This window comes from Podarcis bocagei (genome assembly GCF_964188305.1).
Source record: "Podarcis bocagei genome assembly, chromosome: 3".
In the NCBI taxonomy this organism is placed as follows: domain Eukaryota; kingdom Metazoa; phylum Chordata; class Lepidosauria; order Squamata; family Lacertidae; genus Podarcis; species Podarcis bocagei.
The window spans coordinates 37,578,564-37,597,843 of NC_138127.1; the positions used below are offsets into that span (position 1 = coordinate 37,578,564).

At 44.4% G+C, this 19,280-nt stretch overlaps 1 protein-coding gene across 6 annotated transcripts in view; it reads left to right on the forward strand.

The window, feature by feature from the left end:
- The first annotated feature begins 26 nt into the window (after positions 1–26).
- LOC308583082 (uncharacterized protein) overlaps positions 27–19,280 on the forward strand; it is a 60,523-nt gene continuing 41,269 nt past the window's right edge. For 4 of the 6 annotated variants that reach the window (XR_014006036.1, XR_014006037.1, XR_014006038.1 and 1 more), the window contains exons 1-2: positions 27–386; positions 1,198–1,322. Coding sequence is in view for 2 of the 6 variants with exons in the window: in XM_081186759.1 (XP_081042885.1) it covers positions 1,141–1,322 (182 nt within the window). In the remaining 4 variants the exon portion in view is untranslated. Of the gene's footprint in view, positions 387–1,065; positions 1,323–19,280 lie in introns of those variants that run through there. The other 2 variants (XM_081186758.1, XM_081186759.1) reach the window with 2 other exon arrangements.

Here is a 19,280-nt window from a genome sequence, read left to right on the forward strand (position 1 = left end):
CCTTTCCCGCCCGGTGCAGGCTTCCCTGCCTCCAGGCCCCTGGCCCCTTCCGCCCTGGCCGGGCGCACCTCAGCTCCTCTAGCAGCGCCAGGGTACACCTGAGCCCTTTCAGCGCGCTTAAAGTCCCGTTTAAAGTCGAATTCCCTGGCCAAATTTCCTAGGATATGGTGGTTTTGTTCTTGTGGCCGTTCGCCTTTTGTGGGCTTCCAGTCGGGGCGTATGGTTGCCCACTGTGAGAACAAGTATGCTGAACTAGATTATTTTTATTTATTTGCTTTCACATTCGCACCCCACTTTTCCTGCAAGCTCAAGGTGGCGTCCATCGTTTTCTACTCCCCACCCCCTACTCCGCGAGTTTTTCTCCTCAGAACAACCCTTTGCGGCATGTTAGGCTGGGAGGCAGTGACTGGGCCAAGGTTCCCCTGTGAGCTTCATGGCTGAGTGCGGATTTGAACTCTGGACTCCCAGTTCTTTGTCGGACACACTAACCGCTACACCACGCTGGCTCTCAGATGGGCCTTCTCTTTGAACCAGCAGGGCAATTCTAATGTTCATATATGGAGAACATATATGCCTCCTATGTGCCTCCCCCCCCCTTTAAGGTGTTGGACACCTTAAATACAACATTGTGGAGGAAATCATTAAGGGCTGCTTCACACCTGGAGCACCCCAAAACCCGCTTATGTTTCCTTGTAATACTAAATCTTGGAGCCCTGACTATATGAGACTGAATTGCTAAGTCAGCCTTTAACTCAATTTCTTTACATTCTGGCCTCTGCAGAAATGCACCTGTTTAAAGCTAAGGCAAGCAGCAATCAATGTGATGCACTCCAGATGTTGCTGGATTCCCGACTCCCATCATCAGCCCCAGCCAACACAGCCAATGGGCTAGAGCAGGGGTCTGCAACCTTTAAGACAAAAAGAGCCACAATGCGCCTCCTCCCCTCGCTAGTACCCGCCCCGGAGCCACGGCAAAGGTGTAAAAGAGCCACATGCGGCTCTGGAGCCGCGGGTTGCTGACCCCTGGGCTAGAGGCACTGGCAGCAACATCTGAAGGGCACCACATTGGCTGTCCCAGGTCTAAAGGATGCCCTGGGACTGCAGAGCAGAAGGAAGGCACACACCCTCCTTGCCTCTGCTATGAAGTCTGTGAGACATACATCCACTAACAGTCTGCACCCTCTTCTTCCCAGGAAGAAGAACATCATGGCAGTTGTGCTGTCAAGCAAAGTCTTTGTGGCAAAGGTCCAGGGCCCCATTCAGCGCCATCATGAGCAGGAAGACCTCCAAAGTGCAGCAGAGCTGGCTGCCCACATTTTGAAGTAAGTGAAGTTGTAATACACGTTGCCATTTCAAGTGTGGAAGGGGGGGGGCTAAGGCCATCATGTTGCCATTTAGGTTTAAAAATCATAGTTGGGGAAAATAAATGAAACAATTGGCCACATTCTGTGTTCATGGGTTTTGATATTTTTTTGGTCTTCTTAAGCATAGTTTATACTTTAGCAGAGCAGCTTGTAAAATTCTGAAGGCTGGAACAAAAAAATGCTGAGGACTGGGTTGTGAATTGAACTGGAATGGAATTAGGTGCCTTTTGCAGAGGGGTGAACCGGAACTGGAACGAATTCCCTTTTTTAAAACAAACTTCTTTGGTAAAACTAACCATCATACACAAAGCAGGCCAAAATCACAGCTGGATTTATTACAAAGATTTTACAAAACAAGGAAATGAGGTTTTACTAACACACAGCCAGAATCAAAGGGTGGAAAGTGCTATTGAGTGGAGACTCATTAATTTCCCAGCAGGAGTTGAAAGCACATTGTGCAGCTGAACACAAGTCTTCATATAACATTGTCTCATGTGACCATTTATTGTTGAGCAGGTAAAGATGGATTAGTGTCATCATTGTGAATGGTTTTGAAACAATCCACCCTTCAGAATAAACCTAACCTATAATTTTGCACTGCTATAAATCATGGTAATTGTGAAAAAGAGTCAATTTGTTTCTAGGTTGAGTCACCTGTTTAACAAGGAAGAAGTATATATATTTTCCCTTTCCACTTATCAGATGCTGGATGTACAGACAGGCTGTGACCTACAGTCCTCTAGTGACTAAATTTCCCAGACTTTGCTGGTTTTTTACTCACTTGTAGAAATAATAGCAAAAGCACATTCCTGGGGTATGGGGAATGGAAGGATGGGCTTCATTTTATACTTCAGGGACCCTATACAACATTCAGGGGAAAGGATTAGCAGTTATTATAGGGCCACTGTTGCAGCCCCATATTAATTAGGGATGAGTCAACTGAATCACATTCCATCATTATAATGAGAAACTGAGAGGAGGTGATTCTACAGCTTTTGGTCAGAAAATAGTTCAACAGACTGATCTGAAACTTGGCTGTGTAAGAGATGTCGATTTGAGGATGGTCCATGCCAGCTCTAGGGTAGAAATAATAAAGGCCTTCTTTTAAATGAATTAAATGTTTGACAAGCTGAAAGATGGCGTGCATTTTTCTTCCATGGGTTTTACTAGGATGATTTTTAGGAAAACATTTCTCAGTTTGTTCAGCATCTTTTGGGAAATGATTTGCCGCGTTGGGTCAAATACAACAAGCATGTGCCTTTACTCATGAATTGTATAACATGCTTGCAGTTTTGGTTTGTTTTTTTCTTTTTAAAGGCATTTCTGTGGCCAGTGTTAGTCAATGGGATTTCAGAAGGGTGTTCATCACACATGTTCAATATGAACCTGTTCTGAGAGTAAGTTAAGTGGAAGGAGAGTTGAAAGGGAAGTTTAGTGGTGTGAGAGTGAGTGACAGAGAGGGTGTGTTGGCAAACAGCTGTGTGTGAGGAACATGAAAGGACAGTGGGAGGGAGAGATGAGATGTTTGCTAAAGCTCCAGCATGCTGGGAAATTACAACTGCTAAGGGTCATACATTTAACATAAATGTTCTTTAGGCAATATTGATATTATGCCCTACGCTTTGGTTAGTTCTAGCTTCACTGCTGCATTGGAGTTGGATGGCTGTCAGTGGCAGTGTGGTGGACCTAAGTCCCTAAGATTGTCCGTACACTGCAATAGACACACGAAGTCTATGCAACTGAAGATATCATGCAACTGAATATAGAACACTGGTGTTATAAGTACTTAATTCAACTGGTGACCAATGCTATCCAGCTGGTAAAGCCAATTAACATATGTAGCATGATCAAAATCCACCTTTCCTTAACAAACAACACCTGCAATAGTTTCTTCTGCTACATGATCTGCCCAGTTCTCATTGGCCTATGATGACACTACTTGTCAAATTCATAGTCGATGGCTCATTATAGTTTTGGTATCCTACAGTGGCTTAACTTTTTTTTTTTTACTACTTTTAAAAGTAGGAATATTCTATGAACATGCCAAGATAGAACATAATGCTGCAAACCTTTATTATCTTTTAATTTTACCCTTTTCCTCTCCTCAAGTGCAAGAAAGAAATGCAAATCCACCCCAACACTGATCAAGTCCACAGTTGCTTGCAAATCACAATAAAATATCCCCCCAAGGCCCTATTTGGTGTGCCTTCAAACAGGGCTGTGAGGCAATTAAGCGCAAGAGATAGGAGCTTCTCAGCTCTGAAACGCCAACATTCTGGTGGATATCTGGTTCTTTTCACAATAGTTCCTTAAAGTCACCAGAATACCTGTTCAACCCCTTGGGCATGTGAAAATAAAACTTTCAACTGCGTAAGCAGATTTCATCACACCAGCTGCCATTGAGAAAGACCTTCCACTCTTTCAAGTTATATACTGTAGTTAACAGTGCAGCCCTGCACATGTCTACTGAATTCGATGGGGCTTACTTCAAGGTAAGTGAGTACAGGGTAGGATTGCAGTCCAAGGGAGCCAATATACAACCATAGTTAATATCTCTGCTTGTGTGATATTCTCTGCACATCACACTAAGCTAAACTAGTGCATGAGCTCACAGATTTAAATTCAAAATGAAAAAAATCTTTTTTTAAAATTCTAAGAACCAAGGCATACGTAGCATGGAAACATAGTAAGAACAATATTAAGCATGGTAAGATCTTGCTCATCTAAAAGAGAGCAGGGATTGAGTCAGGCAGATCATAGGAGGACATCTTCTACCCTCCTCACCTAGGGATAAAGTCCTTCAGGTTCTACAACAATTAATTTTATACACATGATTAATGATTTCAGGATCCATTTATTCTAACATAAATCTTAGTTAATCAATTTCTAGCATTATTGGCTTGGCTCCTAAATTCACAGAAATAACATTTTAAGCAGAGGTTGGATGGCCATCTGTCATTGATGCTTTAGTTGTGATTCCTGCATTGCAGGGGGTTGGACTAGATGGCACTCAGGGTCCCTTCCAACTCTACAGTTCTATGATTTCCCATCCTCTCCTTCCACTGCAGTCACCTTCATACTCCCTCTGCACCTCCCAAATCTCTGGAGGGTGAAGAGCTAAGAAATATGGGATGGGGATCAGGGGCCTGCTGGGGGGCGGGATAAGAATAATATTATAATAATAATTTATTATTTATACCCCGCCCATCTGGCTGAGTTTCCCCAGTCAATCAATCCAGTTTGGTGTGATTCTGCCCCCACCCCCCGGCAGCATCCTCCCATACCTCGTCTCACAGAGTATGTAGGAAGTGGAAGAAATGATAAACTTTCCTTGCATTAAGTTAATTTAAGACCCAAGATCACATGCACACCATACATTTAAAGCACATTTATGCCACTTTAGCAGTCATAGCTTTACCCAGGAAATTATGGGAACTGCAGTTTATCCCTTACAGAGCTACAGTTGCCAGCACCCTTAACAAACTGCAGTTCTCATGGTACTGTGGTACGGGGATCAGCCATATCTGTTGAAGTGGTATAAGAGTGTTTTCAATGCATGGTGCAGATGTGCTCAGGCCAGTGCATTGCTGCAAAGACTGCAAGAACTTAATGTTTCACCCATGTTATTAGAAAGTGCCAGCCATTGCCTGTCCCTCTTTATTTCATATTAAAATTTCTCTGAAGGTTCAACCAAGTGACAGTTACCCAGTAATGCTAGAAGAAGCCGTGTGCCAGCAGCAACTTGCTTTGACACACTTGGCTCAGTGTGTTCTATGGGAATAACCTTACTTAACCAGAACCCTTTTTACAAAGGTTTCTGATTTCACTTGGCCTAACTTCTCAGCTACTCTGCCTGTCACTGTCCTTTATAAGAGATGCTGGGAGTTACTCACCTACCATTTCCTGATTTGGAACTCCTAAATCGAGAGGGGAGGTAGTCCTGGGTATCCAGCCACAGCAAAACTGGCACTCTTATGCCACCCCTTCTCCCATGGATATCCTGCTCTGGCTCAACCAGGGTATAGGGCAAGGTGAGGTTCAAGGCTAGATGTGAAGCTTTGCTCTGGGGAACATGGAAGTTGATCCAGCAAGAAATAAGCAGAAACTGAGTGCTTTTGTAGCAGTAGCACCAGGTGCAGCTTTATGAGAAAGGACGGTATAGAAATCTAATGAATTAAATAAATAGTACCACTTATGGTTACAAGATGCTTCTTTGCCTAAAGGGGCCTAGGCCTTATATACAGCTGTGGAGTGGGGGAGGCTCAGGCCTTCTGCAGGAGAGCCCTCCAAATGCGATGATGGCAGTGCCACACCCTCAGGTTGGGGGTGCTATTCTGTAGGTTCATTGGGTATGCGGTGCCCTGCATACCTGTCAGGGTTGGAGTCCTCACCTTCATCACTCGATTAAGAGGAATCCTGCTCCTGTTCCTGTTCCCTGACAACAGAATGGTACAGGTTAGTTTTTTCCTATTACAGCCCTTGCACCACCTCTCAGTTAGGGCCCTGCTCCTGTTTGTCATGTTCTTCCAGGGGTTTGACTCCTGCAGTGGGTGATCTTCTTACTCCCCAACCTGTATCACTGTCTCAGGACAGTCCACTCTGCTGTATTGAGAAATTTCTCATCTTGCCTGGTATCTCAAAAGTGGATAGGTGGGCATCAAGTTGCTGTACTTTCTCTTCCAGCAAGGCAACCAGCTTGTACTTGCTGCATGTGTAGTTTTTCATATTCTGAGACAGGAATACAAACATGGCACAGGTGTTGCAGGTCACGGCGGCAGCTCCCTCGCCGTCCATGTCTCTTGGTCCTATGTACACTATGAGGCAGCGCTCCAGGCCTATCCCACAAAACACCCTTGCAAACACTCCTGTTTACAAGTCCTTGGTCACAAGCTCCCACAGGCTGCGATAAATAGTTGGGTTGCAACATCGGCCTGCTCCCAACCCTCTCCAAACTGGCAGAGATCGTTGGTTGTTTATGAACATCGCTGCCATGCTTCCAACAAATAGGAACACAGGAGATGTGTGAACAGGGATGTAGCGGAGTGACGTTCAGGAGCTTTTTCAGAGCTGGAGCAAGACCAAAATTATCAGAGTGGCAAGGTGACTGAATGAATCTCCTATGGCAAGTAAATGTGGTGACAATGAGACTTTTAAGATTGTGGCAAATTATCATCAAGGGAATCTAAGAGTGAGGAAAATAATCCAGCATTTTTCTTTGGCGAGGTTCCTACTTTTCACTAACAGTTTAAATGTCAACACATCTGTCTGAGATTGTTTGCGTGTCTAATTAAAAGCTAAAGGTTGCATTTTTAGCTAGCCAGAGGTCTTGTGTAAAAAGCTCATTGTGTTTCACAAACTGATCCATTGCAGTCAGAATTCAATGGAGTTTGCTACCCCAGGATACTATACTCAGGATTGCAATCATGCTGGTACTAATAAATTGTGTATTATGCAATGTGTATTATGCAATGCCACAGAGAGAAAGAGAACAGACAGACAGACCTGCCTGGATTTGTGGCATGGCTACATTGGGGCGTGACTACAGGGGCTGACATGGTGAACTCCTGTTCTCCAAAAATTTTCCACTGTCCCACTGAAGGGAAGCTGAATGGAGGCAAGCAGTGGGGCTACCAGTTACTTCCCTTCATCTGGGAACCAAAGTGGGAATTGGCTTCAGACACATCCTTGGAGCTAACCCTTCCCCCACAGTTACAGGGTTTCTCTTCCCAATCCTCCTTTTTGTGAAAAGGGCAATAATAGACTCTGCACCCACCCAGAATGCTGTGTATGTGAATGGGGAAGGCACATGCATAAAATGCACATCTCTGCCCTGCCCGTCACGTCTAGATTGGCCTTGAGCAACTGAAAATGTAACATTAGCAGAGCACACAGCACAGCAAGTGTTTGGAGGCAGTTTTCCTAACAGGCTCTTCTTCCTTGGCTGCTGCAGTCAAAAGCTCCCCCTCCTGTTGCAATCTGTCAAGAACAAACTTGTCTGTGACAGCTGTTAGCTAAAATTGCTAACATATCCCACTCTTGGAGAAAACAAACACAAGGGTAAAAGCTGGCGTTTTCTGCTTTTGTGCTTTCTGAATTCACGTACAATAGTCACTTTTTGGTTAGCATTTTAAAAGAGAATAAAATCAAATAGAAAGCCATTCATTCAGCCCGAATAGATTAACAGAACATTTGAGATGCATTACTCAGAATAGCATCTGCCCAAAGCCAAGCCTCCATTGGAGAGGAGCCAAAACGTACTGTGAGAGGGTTTCACTTGATTCTCATGTTACTAAAAGAAACTGTTCAGTTGCTTTCTCTGGTCCTCCATGTGCAGAAGTCCCGTATACTTAATACAGCAGCAATTGTCCCTTGACATGTAAGCAGGCTTCTCGGTTCCTTATCTTATCTATGAGATAACAAAGCAGTATTTCTTTATAAAGAAGAAAGCAGCCACTGTATGAATGGAATATTCACTCTTAGACTAGAGCATAGGTGAATGAGGTACTGTAACTGGCACACTGAATGAAAATCTCTAGGCTTAAAATAGGATCAGAGAAGAGACAGATACTTCACTCTAAAAGGAAGAGCACAGAAATAATTTTCAAATGGTCTTGAGTGCTGGAGCAAACAATCTATCGGGAGTACCATTTCAGATTTTGAGGGAAGGGTAAGGATGGAAATTCACAGCAGAACTGAAAGGCCTGTTCCTTCTGTATACAAGAGGATGGAGTGTGTGTCATTTTAAAAGCATTTCATAATAATAAGAGACACAGAACCATTGTCAGAAACACTAGGAGGTATGCATGACTGTTCTTCAGTATATTAATGGCAGTCCTTCCATTTGGGGGGGGGGAATTACTTTGATTTGCAAAAACCTGAAACCACACACACACACACACACACACACACACACACACACACAATCTGCTATTTGACTTTCTATGGCCAGATCAGATGGAAGGAAGAAGAAAAGTGAAATGCAGGCAAAACTAAGGTTGTTTTATTTTTCTTTTAACTTATCCACCATATATTGAGGAGGAACATTCAAAATGACGTGCAATATAGAAGAGTAATTTTCAGTTAGAACAACTACTTTAAATTAGTGAGAGCCAGAAGTTATTATAAAAATATTAAAATGAGAGTCAGAGATTTCTGCTGTGAAATACTTGTCCAACTCTTTAAATTCACAAAGTGTTCTACAACGGATTCATTTGTAAAGCAAAATGGTGTGTCTGAATGGTAACCTATTTGAATGGTGCAGATGGTTGTGTTCTTCAATCGCTCGTGCAAATCTGTAGATCCCTTGCCACTATCTTTCAGTCCTTAACCAGTATTCATGACAGACACATTTCATAGGAAGCTCCGTGCTATAGATATCTGATATGGGAACTATTTTTAGCTGCAGGTCTGGTCTATTTATTTGCTTGCACTGGCGTGAATAAGCAGTAAGCAAAGAAGCTGTTTCAGAATACGCATTACACGTACCACCATGTTTTTCACTAAAAGGACCCATGAGCTTAAATCCTTCTTTTATTCTTTTGTCTGATTGAAAGATGGAAAACTGCAGAGATAAAATGCAAGGAACAATACATAAGAAAAAATGGCAGACGTATCTGAAACTTTTGCATAATGTGGAAAGCAGCCCATGAGGCGCCCTGAGATCTTGTGATGAAGGGTGGTATATAAATCAAATAAATAAATCAGCCAGCCAGCCAGCCAGAGAGAAGGCTTCGGAACACAAATGTGAAGCTATTCTTATTCATTCTGCTAATATTTACAGCTACTGTATGATGTGAATGTGGAGCTTTGCCCTCAGTCACCAACAGGGGGCCACCTTGTCATGTGCACTCACTTTCCTAAACTATGAAAAGTTCTAGGGGCATTGTCCTTACCTGGATTTGGTTTCATTTGGAAAAGACCAGGGATTCATGGTTTTTCTGTCTTTAGGGACTGCACCAGGTTTGAAGGGGCCCTAAGCAACAAGGGAAATAGCAGTAGCAGTTGCAGCTTCTTTGTCCAGCGCTTCTTTGCTCAGGTCCAGGCTAAGCATCACCACATATCCCCCCATAGACCGGCACTGCTAAGACACTGGGTGAAACAACCCTGACAGTCGCCATCTTCATTTTCCCAGATGCATTCTGGGGAAATGAAGATGGAAGCAGCTGCAGGTTCACCCAGCTAAAAGCATGCTGCCATCCAAATGTTTGCCTAACCGTTCTGGGTGCTGATGTTGGGCATGAGGGTATTATTTGAGTTTATTTACAAATATTCAGGTTGAGCATAGATGGAGGCAGATATCTTTTTTTATAAAAAAACAACAACAACACTCCCGCAACAAATCCATTGGCCCTCATCAGATCTCCAAAGAGGCCGGCCCCAAAATGGGTTTTCCAATGCTCAAAGCTCTCTGACTTTCTCCGTCCCAGTCAAAAACTGCATTACTTTTGTATAGCAAGTGTGGTGTTCTCACAGACACAGATCTAACTTGACATCATCTTTAGCTGAAATGGGGGGGGGGGACGGACGGACAGAAAGGCATGTTTTGTTGAAATGGCCCTCGCTTTCCAGAGGTGCCCCTGGCTATTTCCAAGCCATTGTATGTTATTTACCTGTCATTTTCCCAGGAAAAGATGTGCCTGGCAATCTGGCCTACTGCCTGTTAAAGAAGTTTCAAGCTGTTGTTTGTCCCACAGCTGTTAAAGGCACAGATGCCTTGCCAGAAAACCAAAACAAAACTGTCAAACTTCTGGAAAGGGACACACATGGTGTGGTTTGCATTGGACAATGTTTTCAAATTCTTGTGGTACAGAAAGTATTTTGTACCTAGTATGTGCAAATACAAGGCACAAACAACACTTTGAACATTGCTTTGTTTGGCATGCTAATGAAATAACTAAGGCCAAATTATTATTAACTGCAAAACACATTTTGAAAGAGATTCTTGTTTTGATTCAGTGTTCAGCATTGCCAGCATAACAGATGGTGAAGACATTCAATATAATACCCAGCACATGTTTAATTAAACTGGATTTATGTCATTATGACCTTTTTAGAGACTTTAGGGGGGAAAGTAGCCCCTAAGAACCAGCAAAGAAGAGGCCTTGGGTTGGGGAGTCATTTTCACAGGAAATGCTTAGCAGTGAGCTGTGCTGAAAAGGAGAAGATGGGGTTGGATCATAGAAGTAGGAGAGGAGAAAGAAAATAAGAGGATCTAACATAGCTCAGTTGGTACAGCAAGAAATAACTCTTAATCTCGGGGTTGTGGGTTTGAGCCCCACATTGGGCAAAAGATTCCAACATTGCAGGGGGCTGAACTAGATGACCCCTTGTATCTCTACAATTCTATGATTCAGTGGGATATTACACTGGCATAGGACCAGGAGTGGCAAGGTAGCTGAGCGTCATTTTCAATTATTGCTAACACTTTGCATATGCAATATGCTGCATTTTAAATTTTATTTTATTTGTTTCACTGACCCACATCCCAAATCTCCAAATGCTCTTGTCTGCATTGCCACGGACAAATCATCATAAGCCTGGCTGGCTCTGCTTTCTGTCTGAGCTTCCAAAAGAATCACCATCCACTTCAGAGATGCTTTAGATGCCACAGGAGTTTGGGCTTCTACACAAGCAGCCAGTTTGGTACCAAGAAACCAGGGCCAAACTAGCAAAGTTATGGCCTGTTTTCTATGCTTCTTGATAGAAAGAGAGATGCCTGGTTACAGAATACTTCTTCTGTTTTCCAGATCTCACACAACTGGGATTGTCTTTTAATTCTCTCCCTGCCTAAAGTATACAACATATTCTGGCCATAGTTCTGTACAGTTGTGACTGGTGGAGAGGCTTCCTCCAACAACCCGACAGCGGTAGATGTGTTCATTTCTTCTAAGCCTATTGCAAATCCATGCTATAAGCTAGCCAGTTGATCAAGCAGTATCACCTTTCCCTGCTACTGTATATCTTGGCCCTAAATAGCTGCTAAAGTGCATTCCCATTAGCACCCTCAGAATATAACTGGAACTACCCCTGCCAATGTACAGTCCCCACTTCACAATTACTGTATAGGCTTATTTGTAAACACAAATGCACACATGTTTTGTGGGTGCCCTGCATTCTTAGGAAGGGGTGGGCATGAGAAATCACTGCCAATGCTCTTGCTCCAGCCTCAAGACTGCTGTAGCCTGTCTGTGTTCTGCTAGAAATCAAATTGGAATAGTAGCTCTTGGCTTGCCACCCACTCCCTACATCCCCTCATAGCAGGTGCAAGGGAACGTGTGCCTGCCAGCCATGCTCCGCACGTGTCAACACACCCACCATCTGATTTCCTGGCCAGTCAGCATTCCCCAGTGAGTTGGTGGGGCTGTACATGTGTAGAGTCCCTCTGCCAAATGCTTGGCCGCCAGGAAGGGAAGGCACAGCTGACTTGCAAGGGCATGGTCACTAGGAATGTTCCCACTAACCCCAATCATCTCTTGCACCTGTGAAGGGACCTCATTTGAGCACCCATTTTGTGCACCTTGGAACCTCAAAAGAGGAACGTAGGAAGCTGCCTTATACCATTGCTCCATCTTGCTCAATATTATCTACACTGGCTGGCAGCAGCTCTCCAGGGTGTCAGACAGAAGTCTTCGCCCAGCCTTACCTGGAGATGCCAGGAATTGACCCTGGGACTTCCTGCATGCCAAGCGGATGCCATACCACTGAGCTATGGCTCTTCCCTAAACAGGATTTAGCCAGAGTATGCCAGTGTTTGAACCTCTTTAGCTCACTTGTTTTGGAACAGAACTTGGAAAGAACCAAGTCTCTATGCTTATTTGTTTATGTTGTTTTAAAAAATATTTTTTAAAAGAATGTTTAAATTTTTGTAAAAGTTATTTGCCTACAGGGGTGCTGTTGCAACTTTTAAAGAAAGCATTATTTGTACAAAAATAGCCTTAAGCTGTTCAAGTAAATGATTGACACCTGGCCAATTAGCCGTGATGTCAGAACCAAATTCAAAGGCAAGGGAAAGCAGGACATTTATGTACACTTTCCTCTACCAGAGATTACATATACCGCCCATGGTTTATTAGAAATAAGTGTTTCCAGACCAAGGGGATGATGCATTTCTCCCAGAATGAAATTGCAGTCTCAGCAAATTTGCAGGACAGCCTTAATAAATCAGCTAAAGACACAATTAGTTTCATGGCTCGCTCATCCTTTCATTATACATTCTTGCACAATTGTACCCAGTTGCAAGCCATTCTGATTCTGTAACTTCTAATTCATGAAATTTCTGCATCCAGTTATAGGGTTGCAGCTTTCTCGCCATCATTCTTAGGGACGGGCTTATTTTATGGGATCCTACATATTATCTTTCAAAGTTGTGCCTGTCAAGCCTGATGCATGATATTCTTTTCTAGTGAGAGAAGTTGTGTTTCTTCTTTTCAAGCTAAAGTGAAAAAGTATTGTTATATGTACAGTGGTACCTCGCAAGACGAATGCCTCGCAAGACGGAAAACTCGCTAGACGAAAGGGTTTTTGGTTTTTTGAGTTGCTTCGCAAGATGATTTTCCCTATGGGCTTGCTTCGCAAGACGGAAATGTCTTGCAAGTTTGTTTCCTTTTTCTTAAAACCGTTAATACAGTTGCGACTTGACTTCGAGGAGCAACTCATAGCACGCGGTGTGGTAGCCTTTTTTGAGGTTTTTGAAGACTTTGGTGATTTTTGAAGCTTTTCCAAAACTTTTCCGACACCGTGCTTCGCAAGACGAAAAAAATCGCAAGACGACAAAACTCGCGGAACGAATTAATTTCGTCTTGCGAGGCACCACTGTACCTCACTTTCCAGGGGCGCCGACTTATAAAAAATATTGGGGGGGCCCATACCGGGGTCCTGCCGCTGGTTCGCTCAGGTAGCCGGGAGAACGCAGTTCGAGGTGGCGGTGTTGGGGAGAGACCCTCGCTCAGGGCGCCACTAGACTTGGCGGCCGGCGGCCTATCTGGGGGGTTTTGGAGCGTATTTCGGCGGAGCGATTGGGGAGGAGGGGGCTTGTTGCCGGATTCTTCAGCTGGGCCGGAGATCCGCTGCTGGGGGGTCCCTGGGCCGAGTTGTGAGCACGGCCTGCTGAAGGGAGATCCAGCCGATTGCACGACGGGGACGGCCGGGGCTCTCCGGCTAGGGCGCGCGGCTGGCTGGCTGGCGAGGGAGCAGGTGGGGAGGAGGCGGGGGTCCTCACTCTCTTAGGAAACGCACCCGCGCGCCCGATTGCCACGAAGTCCGAAGGGTGCGTGTGTGGAATTAAAAAGCAAAAACGAGATACGGGCAGGGCAGACAAAGAGTTTTCTGCAAGAGGATGGAGGGCAGGTTGAAGAGAAAATCACTCAGGATGAGACAGTCAAATCAGCCATGATAAAATGGGCTCAGGATATTGGGTATAACATCATGTTTGAGGACTGGGAAAGGTTATGGACCACCGGAATGAAATTCACGGCATGTAATGCCTTGAAGGAAAATATTATGAAAATGATTTATAGGTGGTACATGACCCCAGTCAAGCTTGCAAAAATATATCACCTGTCTGATAATAAATGTTGGAAATGTAAGGAGGCTGAAGGGACATTCTTTCACCTCTGGTGGACTTGTCCAAAAGTGAAGGCCTTCTGGGAAATGATCTATAATGAGTTAAAAAAGGTATTTAACTATACCTTTCCCAAGAAACCAGAGGCCTTCCTCTTGGGCATTGTTGGCCAGAAAGTGTTAAAGAAGGATAGAACTTTCTTTATGTATGCAACTACAGCAGCAAGAATACTTATCGCAAAATATTGGAAGACACAAGATTTGCCCACACTGGAAGAGTGGCAGACGCAATTGATGGACTACATGGAACTGGCTGAAATGACTGGCAGAATCCGAGATTTGGGAGAAGAAACAACGGAAGAGGACTGGGAAAAATTTAAGGACTATTTACAAAAACAATATAAGTTGTATGAATGTTAAAAATTTACACGATTCGGAAACTATAGCTTCAGCAATTAGATTTGGGAAACAGGAAATTATATTTTAAGTAAGAAAAGGTCAAAATCTAAGGTAATACTATGTTTAATTTAAGATATAAGTAACTGATGAAAAGTATGTTAAATTTAGAGGTATAGTATTTGAAAAGTACAAAATAAGGTACGAAACAAGGTAATAATTTGCTGATATCTTTATTATAAAGAATGCAGGGTAAGGGAGATGCGAGGAAGTCCAGTTAGTTATATAAAAAATGTGTTGAATGGTTGGTTTTCTTTTCTTCTTTTTCTTTTTTTCTTTTTCTTGTTCTTTTACTTTTTTCTTCAGTGTATGTTTCTAACTTTGTATTTGAAACCTTAATAAAATATTTATTAAAAAAAAGAGAGAGAAAATCCTTTCGCTTTTCTGGGGCGCAGGGAAGTCTCAGAGCCGGAGGTTGGGGAAGGGACCCCCTTTGCTCTGCCCTCTTCTCCCATCTTAGATTTGCATGGGGGTCCCCGCCCGAGCTTGCCTGGCCACCGGGCCACACAAGGGCCGTGCTCTACGCGGCGCACCTTGCTAGCCGCGCAGCTATCCTCCGCGGCTGCGGAGCGGCCCTGCGCCGGTGCCCAGCCCCTCTGGGCGCCCGCTGCGCTGCCAATGACAAGCGGGCGACGTCGCGGGCGGGGAAGGCGTCGCTTTCTTTCCCGATCCTGCATCCTCCCAGTCTTCCAGCCCTTTTTGGGGTTGGAAGCTCGTCTCGTTCGCCCTTCTCCTTTCTTCACCCTGCGCGCAATTTTTCTCCCTTGTCTCCCTCCCCATTTCTCCTTCCTTCCTTCCTTCCTGACTGACTGACGGGCTTGGGCTCGGGCTCAGGCTCGGGCTCGGGCTCGGGCTCGGGCTTCGGGTCGGGCTCAGGCTCAGGCTCGGGCTCGGGCAGCCACAGCGTCGGCGGTGTTGGCGATCGGCGGCGCGGGGGGATGGCCCTCCCGGGGGAGCCGGCGCTGCTCAATGGGGTTGCCAAGGAGACAGGCCGGCCGCCCCCCTCCCCCGGCCCGGCGCCCCCCGCCGCGCCGGTGCCCGTTATCGAGCTGGTGCGCGCCGGGCGCCCTATAAAAGCCGCCACCGCCGCCCGAGATTATTGGGGGGGCTGAGCCCCCCCAAACGAATTTTTGAGGGGGCTCGGGCCCCCTCAAGCCCCATGGAGTCGGCGCCTATGTCACTTTCTCAAGCTACAAGAACTTCCAGGAGCAGCCCAACTGAAGTCTGCTTTCCTTGAAATGAAAGTAATGGAGGCTTCTGATGTTGTTATAGCATTCATTTTGTTTTACAGATGGACAAACATAGAACTGTGGAGTTGGAAGGGGCCCTGAGGGTCATCTCGTCCAACTCCCTGCAATGCAGCCATCTGAGTTAAAGCATCCATGACAGGTGGCCATCCAACCACTGCTTTAAAACAATCAAGGAATGAGTCTGTTCGACCTCTGTTCTGCTGTCAAACAGCTATTACTGTCAGAAAGTTATTTCTGATGTTTAGTGAGAATCTCCTTTCTTGTAATTTAAATCCATTAGTTCGGGTCCTACTCTCCAGAGCAGGAAAAAACGAGCTTGCTCCATCTTTCATGTTACAACCCTTTAGATATTTGAAGATAGCTATCATCTCCCCTCTCAGTCTTCTCTTATTCAGGCTAAACATTCCCAACTCCATCAACCATTCCTCATAAGGCTTGGTTTTCATCTTGATCTCCCTCCTCTGCACATTTTTTGGCTTTTCAATATCCTTCTTAAATTGTGGTGCCCAGAACTGGACACAGTACTCCAGGTGTGGTCACACCAAAGCAGTACAGAGCGGGGCTATTATTTTCCTTGACCAGGACATTATACTTGTGTTGATGCAGCTTTGACTAGCGTTCACATTTTTTGCTGCTGCATCACACTGTGGACTCATGTTCAGCTTGTAGTCTACTAAGACCCCGAGATCCTTTTCACCTGTGCTACCGGCAAGCCAGGTGTCCCACCATCTTCTGTTTGTTCAGCTGGTTCTTCCTGCCTAAATGTAGAACCTAACATTTGTTCCTACTGAGATTCATTTTGTTAGTTTGGGCCTATTCTACAATCTGTCATGGTCATATTGATTCCCGATTCATGCTTCTGAGGCATTTGTTACCCCTCCCAGTTTGTTGTAGTCTGAAATCAGGGATGGGAAACTGGTGGCCCTCCAGGTGTTGTGGGACTCCATCTTCCATTGGCCACAGTCAGCATGGGATTATGGGAGTTGTAGGCCAACAATATCTGAAGGGCATTAGGATCTCCACCCTTGGTCTTAAGTGCAGGTGGCCATGTAAGCCTAGATCACCCTTATAAGGCTATATACCAACAATGTCAAGTGAGATACCCAGGGAGAAAGTCAAAGAATTAATGCTGATGGACTGCTCACAGCACACACACTCTTTCCCTCTGCCAAAATTCAATTTCTTCACTTGGCTCTTTTCCTGTCCTTTCTCCCCCATTCCACCTCCTCCAACCTTGATGGCTGACTCCTGCAAAAGAGAGATCTGCAGTTATCTCCTAATCAATTTAGTGGGTTAGGTTGGATATTTCTCAACCATCTCGGGCCATTAACCAGTAATCTGCCTAACAAAGGAAATAGGGGGCAGCGCCATAACATTATTGTTGAAGTTAAGGTTGAGTAATGCAGGCATTGGACTGGTGACTGAAAAACAACTGAACTTTAATCTCATCAGATGTTTTTCACTGAGTTGAGTCTTTTTGCCAACATACCAGGGAAGACAAAAACAGAAAACAAGACAAAAAATCCTAACCTTGGTCAGTACTTTGATAGGAACTACCCTTGAAAATAAATCTATTTTTCTGATGCTGTTTTGCTCCTGGGCAGCAGATATTCTATTTCCATGATCAAGCAAAGGGAATCTGGGAGTGAGTATGGATCTCCCATACTAGGAAGAAAAGGGCTGGTGTGTTTTTCAGAAGGGAGGGCAGACTTTTCTCACCCTCCAAATAGGTCATGAGGACTGTAATAGAGATAAGGGGCCATGAAATGTATAAAATAAAACATAAAAAGACCATTAAAACAGCACGAAAAGATCATTAAAATGACTGGCTAATCAAGAAAGTTTTAAACAACTGCATAGGCATGTCAGCACAAAAAGGTCTTCAAGAGACACCTGAAAGTAAAAATCAGGAGTGCCTGCTGACTTTGCCAGAAGAGTGTTCCGCTGCAAGGGAATGACAATACTCATCGCTTCTCGGCCTTTTGGCTAAGATCAAGTGTGGGAATGACAATACTAAGTGTTCAACTTCTAACTGAGGCCATTCAGGTCTCTGTAACACAAGGTGCAACTAACAATGCTTCTTTGTATGAACTCACTCATGAAGCTGGGATATAATAAGTTGCATTTGGTTTTACTGGATGGGCTTGGGCAGGGAAATCCTTGAGTACAACATTGGACCCACATTAAGGAAGTATTGATGCCCATGGTTCTCCATGCTTAGCACACTTTTTCCAGGTTTTGTTGATATTTGTGGTTGAGGCCCCTTTTCGCACAATGGAATACATTAACCTGAAGATCCAGTACTGATGATTGACTGGGACAAATTCATGGAGGATATTAGTGGTTACTAGCCACTAATGGCCTGGTGCTACCTTCAGTAAGGGAAGTAGCATGTCTCTAAATACCGGTTTCTGGGGAGCCCAAATGGGGAGCGTGCTCTTGCACTTGTGCCCTCTTTGTGGGATTTTCATAGGTGTCCGGTTCACCACTTTGAGCACAGGACGATGGGCCTTTTGCTCCGCTTCAGCAGGGCTCCTCTTACATTTTGTTATGTCGTACTGCTTTCAAAACCTGTCACATCAGTTTGACCTTCAAATCATATATAAGCTGACGTTTCAATGAGCCAATTAATAGGCATGTATTTTTACATTTAGTGCTTCTGCTGCATATTGCCACTCCAATCCCGACTTCTACATAAATTTTGCTGTACACAAAACTCGAACTCAAGTGGTAGTGGTGGTGAGTACCGTTAATTTCAATGGTAGCAGGTTTATCCACTTACAGTAAAAATGGCAAGGCTACACTGTGTTTCTACTCAAGAGGGAGGAACTACAAAAGAAGACACTCCACTCAATATATATTGTAGGCCCTCCCCTCTCACACACACACACCCGAAATGCAGCTGCTCTTATTAATACTGACAGATACGCACAGGTGTTACAAAACAAATGCTGTCAGCAGTCTCAAAGTGTCACTATCAGCATGACATTACAAGACAACTGCAAATGTCAAAATGCCTTTGCTACTAAGTGGCTTATCTCAACCAAATAACAGAACTGTGCTGAAAGCAAAATGAGCTTCTTTACCCACCTCTCCATAATAATTCTATAGCACCCACAGTCAGCAGCAGGCCAAATGACCACTCTGCTGATAGACATTTGTTTTGACCGATACCTTCATTTTATCTGCTGCACATGAGATAGCGTTGTGTTTTATGGTTGTGTTTTAATTGTTGTTCGCTGCCCTGTATGGTGTGCAAGTGCTAGGAGGGAAGGATAAAAGCATTTGCAATAAATAAAGCCAGCTACTTTCCTGCTTGTTTATGCTGAACAAGTACCAGAGTTTCACCCTATAGTCATAGATAGGACCAGGCTTTGTTTATCAAGGTGCATGTATAAGGGGAAGAAAGCAGAGGGGTATACAGATCTGTAAGGCCCAGGAGTCTCACTAATCCCCGACTATGCCCAAGGTGAAAGGCCATAGCTCAGTGGCAGAGTATCTGCTTTATTTGCACAGCTCTAGACACCTGAATATTGTGGGAAGAAGCACCAGGGCTGTGATGGGGGCTGGAGTTGTCTTCTGCAGATTTCTCTAAACTTAGTTACAAGAGAAGCAGCAGAGCATCTGCTTTGTAGGTGGCGATCCTATGTTC